Here is an 8,482-nt window from a genome sequence, read left to right on the forward strand (position 1 = left end):
GGCTCGTCCGCGAGGCGATGGACAGCCGCGGAAGGATCAAGCTTAGGAAGCTGTCACGCAGCCGAATGTCGCGGGCCGCCGTTTCCGCTACCAAGCTGAAGCAGTGCGTCAGAAAGCAGCCGACTAAAATAAGGAAATGCATGTGCCTGCCATCCAATTACGCTCTCGTTGAATTCCCCGTAGTCTGGTCCGAGCTTAGGTTTGTCAACTTCGAGCTTTCCCTCTCTTAGCGTGTGCTCTCCATTCTTTTCGCGTGCTCTGTCATGGGACGTTTCGATTAGACAGATGCAGAGTATAGTTGGACGAGAGTGCGAGCAGAATCGACTCGTAAATCGTGCTCGATCGAGGATGAGATTTTAGAAGCTGGATCGTTGGGTGTTTTGTTTGATTTTGCCATTTAATGGTGGAATTATCGAGCTTTGTTTCATATTCTACTTTGATGTAATGTCCGTTGATCGTTGTAATTAAGGTGATACGACTTTAGGATATTTACTAACGTGTAGGTTCGACATTTATTGGAAATCTTTATGTTCTACTTCGTTTACGTTATAAAACGTCTATTTTTATCTATACGATGCGAATGAGATAACAGGCAGTAAAATAACTAGAAAACAAAAGCAACGAAAAGTATACACACAGTTCTATCTTAATAAAAGTGAACGTTTGTCACAAGTATTTATATATTTTCGTCAATTTTTAGCAATTACGAAGATATTATTGTTTCGATTGCAACTTCTTTTCACGTTTGATCCATTTATTTTTCCATTAATACGCATCGATATTTCAGAGCAAACCAGCAATTATGCGACGGTGCAATACGATGTGCCACGGGCCACATTTTCCCAGTGCATCGCGCCATTTTATCCGCAGTCAGTCCTTACTTCAAGGCGCTTTTCACCAACAGCCTAAAAGGCGGGAAAACAGAGACGACGGAAGTCGTGATCGATTCGGTTCCTGGAAAAATATTTAGTCTGATCCTTGATTATGCTTACACCGGTACGTGCAACGTAAATGCTGACAATGTCGAGCAGCTTTTGCCACTGGCTGACCAGTTCGAGGTCCTCGGCGTTGTTCAAATCTGCTGTCAGTTTCTTTTACAAGAACTTCGACCGGAAAATTGTCTGGGTTAGTAGGCGAAAATATTTTAATCGAGGAATAATATAGAAAATAATATCGACGATAAATATAGGAAACGATAAATAAGATACCGATTTCTCTAGAATTTTTTAACGAATTTTTTAATGCGCGGAAGCATACGCAGATATTCTTTGATTAAAGTTTCTTGCTCTTAAGACTTTCTCAAATTTACCAAAATGTTTTTGGTTTTCTATTGGGAAATACTATACAATACTATATAAAAATAGACGACGTATAAATTAAAAAATTACTCATTACGTGTTCCATCTAAACATTTGAAGTCTAATAAACAATATTCTATAAGCTCCCAAACATTAAATGTTTCTACGTGCCTACGAAGGTTTGTAAATTCACCTTTTTACATATTATATTCGATATAAATTTATGGCTTTAAAATGAATAACTCTTGAAAATATTTGTAGTTATATGTAACAAGAATTTTCTATCTTATTCTATTAACCATCGTACGTGTATTTTCAATTTAATATTTAAATATTTGCTCAAATATTTTTCCTTCTATTTTATTAAATAGATATCGTATGGACGTAAAAAAATTAACGGTTTGCTAGTTAAATCATCGTTAATACCATTTTTCGTGCTTACATCTTCTACCATCGGAAACTACCGCATTGAATATTTTAATAGGGACGCGTTTCTCTCGTTTCACGGTAATTTACTGAAATTTTCACCGGTAGGCATCTTCAAATTCGCTCGCCACTATTTCTGCCGCGACCTGGAAGAGAAGGGCCGGAAATATATTCGCCATCACTTTAAGCGGATACTGCAGGAGAGCCCGGAATTCAAAGAGCTGACGAGCAAAGAACTCGAGGCGATTCTACGCGACGACGAATTGAACGTTAAAAACGAAGAAATAGTTTTCGAGGCCGTTAAAACCTGGATCGAGCATAACGTCGATGAAAGGAGGCCCTATTTGCCTAGGCTCTTGAAATGTATGCGCTACGGTTTGATGAGCTACAACTTCTTTACGAACAATGTTCTCACATGGAAGATCATCGAGGAGGACGAGGTGAGTGTTCTTTGTACGATCGATCGATCGATCGTTTAAACTTCGAAAGAAACAGGAACCTCTCCTTCCTTTTTTTACCGAACCAATGAATTTATTATTTTTTCTGCTAGTTATTTCTATAATTATCGTTTCTTACTTTTCGCTCCAATAATCACTTCTCTTCTTTTCTTTCATTCGCTTAACGAGTTTCACGCAAATAAATCCATTGAATATAATCTTATATTATACATAAGTATAATACGTAACACAGATTTATGTGTTTCTATTCTTTCCAATACCTTCACTGCGAATTGAGTTTTCATTACTTGTATCCCGTGGTAAAAAATAATTTTTATACGAAAAGAATCTATTTCCATGTTGCAAAACTTCACACGTAGAGTTCGAAAATATACGAAACGAACGAAAATAAAGGAAATAAACGATACAAGTGAAGAAGAACGAAATTAATAACGACCATCGAGAACGTGAATTCTAAAATACATTCTCGTCCTTTTAAGTCCTGCCAACAAGTGTTAGCTCCCGCTAATCAGTACCTGAAAGAACAAGAAGCGAAACTAGGTAGTGGCGAAATCGATTTAAAGAATCCCCTGGCCAAGCCCCGTATTCCCTATGAAATCTTGTTCGCGATCGGCGGATGGAGCGCCGGTTCCCCAACAAATTTCGTAGAAACCTACGACACGAGGTGCTTCATACTCTCTTTAGACCATAAAACACGGTTTTTCATTACGGTAGAGCTTCATTTAGTCGAAGGTTTAGTCGAAGAGAATTTTCATTGATTGAAATTTTAGTCGATTCCTGTCGAGTGCTTCTATTTATTTGGATATTCGATAAATAAAAAAAACAATAGACTAATAAGCCACAAGTTTTTAAACATACATCTCTGTCGACGAACTATTTTTCCCATGAATTTAGATAAACGGAATTTTCTTGCAATAAAGTAAAATAAAAAGCGGAATATCAATCCTTTCGCCGTATAGGAAAGTGACGAAGGAAATAATTACCACGAAATATTGCAAATTCAATATTATATGGATTGGTTATTCCAATTACTCTGATATTTATAGATAACTATAACGTTTATAATTAACCGATCCTCGCGTTGTCGATTTCGCGGCACGAAAAATCGTGATCGGTCCGAGACTCACACAGGCTACGTGTAATGTGAACTCCAGAGCTGACAGATGGTTTCTATCAGTGAGCACGGACGCCACACCGAGGTCCTATCACGGCCTGTGTACATTGAACAATTTGATCTACATGATCGGCGGGTTCGACGGTAATCAGCACTTCAACACGGTCAGATGCTTCGATCCAGTAACGAGGGAGTGGCGTGAACGAGCCTGCATGTATCACGCGAGGTGTTATGTCAGCGTTTGCACTCATGGTCGGTATCGTTCCCTTCCGTAACTTTTTCAGGACAATGAACCTTGTACAACGATGTACGATACACGAACATAAAGTTTTTCCTTACGTGTTTCGTTGCGTTTCCACGGAATTTATTTTAATATCAGTTTTCTCATAAAAAAATGTACCTGCACAAAAATCTGTAGTCTAATTACTAATTATATCATATACGCGTATTATAATTTCCAATTAATATTTTTGTAACAGAAATCAAGTCGAATGAAAAGCTTTCTTTAACGATCCTTTGATCAATTGCAAACCACCCTTTTGTAATATCAATTTTGATGATTATATCGTATACGCGTACTCTAATTTCCAATTATTATTTTTGTAAGAGAAATCAAGTCAAGTGAAAAGCTTTCTTTAACGATCCTTTGGTCAATTGCAAACCGCCCTTTTGTAATATCAATTTTGGCGATTATATCGTATACGCGTACTATAATTTCTAATTAATATTTTTGTAACAGAAATCAAGTCGAATGAAAAGCTTTCTTTAACGATCGTTTGGTCAATTGCAAACCACCCTTTTGTAATATCAATTTTGATGATTATATCGTATACGCGTACTCTAATTTCCAATTATTATTTTTGTAAGAGAAATCAAGTCAAGTGAAAAGCTTTCTTTAACGATCCTTTGGTCAATTGCAAACCGCCCTTTTGTAATATCAATTTTGGCGATTATATCGTATACGCGTACTATAATTTCTAATTAATATTTTTGTAACAGAAATCAAGTCGAATGAAAAGCTTTCTTTAACGATCGTTTGGTCAATTGCAAACCACCCTTTTGTAATATCAATTTTGATGATTATATCGTATACGCGTACTCTAATTTCCAATTATTATTTTTGTAACAGAAATCAATTCGAATGAAAAGCTTTCGGTCTTCCTTAAGGATCCTTTGGTCAATTGCAAACCACCCTTTTGTAATATCAATTTTGGCGATTATATCGTATACGCGTACTCTAATTTCCAATTATTATTTTTGTAACAGAAATCAATTCGAATGAAAAGCTTTCGGTCTTCCTTAAGGATCCTTTGGTCAATTGCAAACCATCCTTTTGTAATATCGATTTTGACGATCCCCAATATTCACCAAAAGATGAATGTTTCAACGTTAAAATCACCCTATACGATATGACTCATTCTCCATTAGGTGGAAAGATATATGCTCTCGGTGGTTACAATGGCCGCACCAGAATGAGCTCAGGGGAAAGATACGAACCGCAAAGGAATCAATGGGAAATGATACCACCGATGCATCGACAGAGATCGGACGCGAGCGCAGCAGCCTTACAGAACAAGATCTACATCGTAGGCGGTTTCAGTGGTCGCGAAGTTCTGAATTCCGCGGAAGTGTTCGACGTCGAGACTAATCAATGGAGTTACATCCATCCGATGATCAATCCGCGATCGGGCGTGTCTTTGGTCGCGTTTCGTGACAGCCTTTATGCCTTGGGTGGCTTCAACGGTTTCATTAGACTTAGCTCTGGTAATCTTATCAATTTTTAATCGATGAAATCTTAAACTTATCTCAAATTCATACGACTCGTTTATGCTTCACTAGTTTATTCACCGACTTCAGTCACTTGATCTTTTTGATTTTATCTGTTTCTTTCAAACGAAAAAGATATTTTTACAGGGTTGTAATCGTACAATTTGCAATACTTTTAACAAGATCGTAACAATTTAAAGTATCGAACGCGACATGAAGCATTTTAAACGATTTTGTCCTCCGATGAAAATTCTTTTAAACACGTAAAAGCTTCAAAGCAAGCATGCGACTCGATGTTGCAGAAGATCGTTCAATGAACGAATTCTCCTTAATTGCATTAAATTTTCTGCCACGTAAAATTCAATGCACGAAATGTTTAAATCTCGTTCGATTCCCTATTACGTAAAGTTGGAATTACGTAGCTTCGTCAGACGAGAAATATTATTCTCGCAACTGTTTGTTCGTTAAAGAATTTCTGTTTATAACAAACTGCTAAATTCTTAGAATAGTCGGTAGAAATTTGCTGTCTAGTGGCAACCCACTGCGCAGAAATCTGACGCCGCATAGGAATTAATGTTCCTGTTACAATATCGACCCTCTCGATCTTGCAGGGGAGCGTTACAATCCGAATCATTCGGAGGATTGGCACGCGGTTCCAGAGATGTTCAGCCCCCGCAGTAATTTCGCCACGGTCATCCTGGACGACATGATATTCGTCGTCGGTGGTTTCAATGGTAATTTATATCAAATACATAATTCTTCGAATTTGTATAATATTATCGTTGTATGATATATAAAGATGTAGGTTTATGAACACTCAAAAATATATAAAATTGTTAATCTATAAATTATAAAAATCGTATACTGATAATAAAAGTCTTTTATTTATTTACTTCTCTTTCTTGTTAAATCTCGTTAAGGGAACCTGTAACGTTATTATTAGGCAGTCTTAAGCATTCGTGAATTACTTTCGTCAAAATCTAATTCCGACATGATCTACCTATTTTATGCGAATATGTCTTTTGTTTGAAAGGTTCCACGACGATTGCATACGCGGAATGTTACGACGGAGACAGCAACGAATGGTATGACGCGTCGCCGATGAATTTGAATCGAAGTGCCTTGAGTGCGTGCGTTATCGCTGGCCTTGACAATGCGCGCGAGTACTCGTATCATGGCAAAGCGCGAGATCTTGGTCAAGGTTATCAATCTTTATCATTAATTGACCTTCGAATAAATCAAACTTTTATCGATTCGTTTTATCTCTTTAACTTCTTACTTCTGTTGGTCGACTTCGTTAGATTAACTTGAAAAATATTTTAAGACAGATACACTTTTTTCGAAGGATGATCGTGAATCTGTCTGTCGTCGTTTTGTCATCGATAATGTTAATATTATAAAATTATTAAGTTTTGCGTTAAGGTATGAAACGACGAAGATTATTGATATAGGATGACGAAGAAATGAAAAATTGATATACGTTATACATTGCAAGATTAATTAAATTAATAGTAGTATAGGAAGAAATTTACCTTTTCTAGGTCAAGCCTCGTCGGAAAACCAACAAAAAACTATCCAGGGCGGAGAGGGTGCTGTAGAAACGAACGCAGACATCCCCACCGAAGAGGAGGAAACAGCAAACTTCGATGAACACGTTCAAAGGGATGTCAGCCCTATGAACGAGATGGCTGAAAGTGTCGGCAATTATCTAGGATAATTCAAAGAACACTATACACCAAATTAGATTTTCTAAAGTTTAAAAACGTGAAAAAAGAGATACTTCGTTTGGGGAATGTTTGTTACACGAATACGTGAGATTTTTGTCGCACCATCTTGTTGCAAACGATATGGAGAAAATCGTGCAAAAATGACAAATTATGCACGGTATATCACAAAATAGATTAATAAATGACATTTTTTTACATTCTATCAAAATATAAAGAAATAAGAATGTAAATGCATGGTGGTACAAGATTCTCAATTATTTGTGAATGTTTTGCGGAAGATGAATTTAGAGAAGTAAAGTAATTAAAAAGAAAATTAGTAGCCAGAACCAGGCGTTTAGAACAAAGAACATGGTAGGTATTTAGAATGTTTCAAGTTGATCCTCTCTTTTTTTTATACCTCGTTTTACAAAGTAAATTTTCGCGTAAAACGTTTACGCAGGTTTTAATTGCGATTAGGTCTTCCAATTTTTATCGAAAATCGCTATTTTGTAGAGGGTATTATTTTTTCTGCTACGCTATCTTTTTTCTTTTTTTTTTTGTAGAAGATCGCCACGCGAAATTTTTATCGAGTTTCCAGTCCGCAAGGACCTACGGATTTTATCGATTTGCGTAATAGCGACTAATTTATGTATTTTATTACGGCTTTAAATATCTTTTCTCTCGTTCAGAATACGATTCTCACGAAGATACACCTGCATAGCTGGTTGTTTCACACGTTTATCAGAATCTTTTTCTTCCCTTTTTTTCCTTTCTTTCTTTTTTTTTTTTTTTTGAATAATTAGTCAAAATTGTTATTTTTCTATGCGCACGTTTTCCCTGTCCCTGCATGTGTATCTTAACGTAGCACATTCTTTTTGGTCGAGATCCTGATACGCCTTCATCTGTTATTTTAATCGAATAAAAATATACCAATTACGGAACTGTTTTATTTTTCTGTCTTTTATAGATTAACGCGAATAATATGAGAATTATCGACATGTTACACGTTGTAATGTACCGAAATATCCAAGTTGTTGCATTCGCTAGGTCGACCATAATCTATCAGGGATATGATTCGACATTATTGGACATGGGATGATCACATCGCGACTCAACTAACAACATTGCTAAACGAATTAAAAATTTATAAAATAATATTCAATGTTCGATCTATAGATCCATAGGATGATTTAAATTCAGGTAATTCCGGTGAGAACGTAAAGACAAAATTCATTGTAAAACAACGTGGAACGATATAGAATAAAAGGATCAAACTATAGAATCGGCAAAAATGACAATAAGACACTGAATCTTTTTTTTTTTTATTAATCTATCTCATTTTTGTATACGTAGATTTATTCACTTTTCATATGCATTCATATATTATGTATAGTGTATACATTGTTGTTACTTGTTCATTGACATTGCGTTACCGCAACTACAAACGTTCTTCATCGATTTAGTTCCCCTCCCTTTATCTCCTTCTACCCTCCTCTCTTTTCTCTATTGTTTTTTATTCACCTCCCCTCCTTCCGCAGTGAACCATTCGATCGACGATCGTTTCGCATTCCAGCGACACTCGAATATATCGTTTCGATTACGACGCTGCTGTTTACGATTGTTCTCGTCCAACGAATACAGCGACGAGATCTATCGAAACGATTCCAACGATCGTGCAATATCCAGAGAAGAAGAATCGCGATCGGTCGCCTG

General features: G+C 36.5%; 1 protein-coding gene across 1 annotated transcript in view; it reads left to right on the forward strand.

Moving 5' to 3' along the window:
* The window catches only part of LOC100740705 (kelch-like protein 10), a 9,324-nt gene extending 2,269 nt beyond the window's left edge, over positions 1 to 7,055 (forward strand). Inside the window, exons 2-10 of the mRNA XM_024367192.2 lie at positions 15 to 199; positions 788 to 1,125; positions 1,833 to 2,164; positions 2,662 to 2,846; positions 3,337 to 3,548; positions 4,725 to 5,060; positions 5,675 to 5,797; positions 6,097 to 6,264; positions 6,605 to 7,055. Of these exons, the coding sequence (XP_024222960.2) occupies positions 15 to 199; positions 788 to 1,125; positions 1,833 to 2,164; positions 2,662 to 2,846; positions 3,337 to 3,548; positions 4,725 to 5,060; positions 5,675 to 5,797; positions 6,097 to 6,264; positions 6,605 to 6,780 (2,055 nt within the window). The 3' untranslated portion in view covers positions 6,781 to 7,055. The remainder of the gene's footprint in view (positions 1 to 14; positions 200 to 787; positions 1,126 to 1,832; positions 2,165 to 2,661; positions 2,847 to 3,336; positions 3,549 to 4,724; positions 5,061 to 5,674; positions 5,798 to 6,096; positions 6,265 to 6,604) is intronic.
* Positions 7,056 to 8,482: the final 1,427 nt, after the last annotated feature.

This window comes from Bombus impatiens, unplaced genomic scaffold (genome assembly GCF_000188095.3).
Source record: "Bombus impatiens unplaced genomic scaffold, BIMP_2.2 scf_0311, whole genome shotgun sequence".
In the NCBI taxonomy this organism is placed as follows: Eukaryota; Metazoa; Arthropoda; class Insecta; order Hymenoptera; family Apidae; genus Bombus; species Bombus impatiens.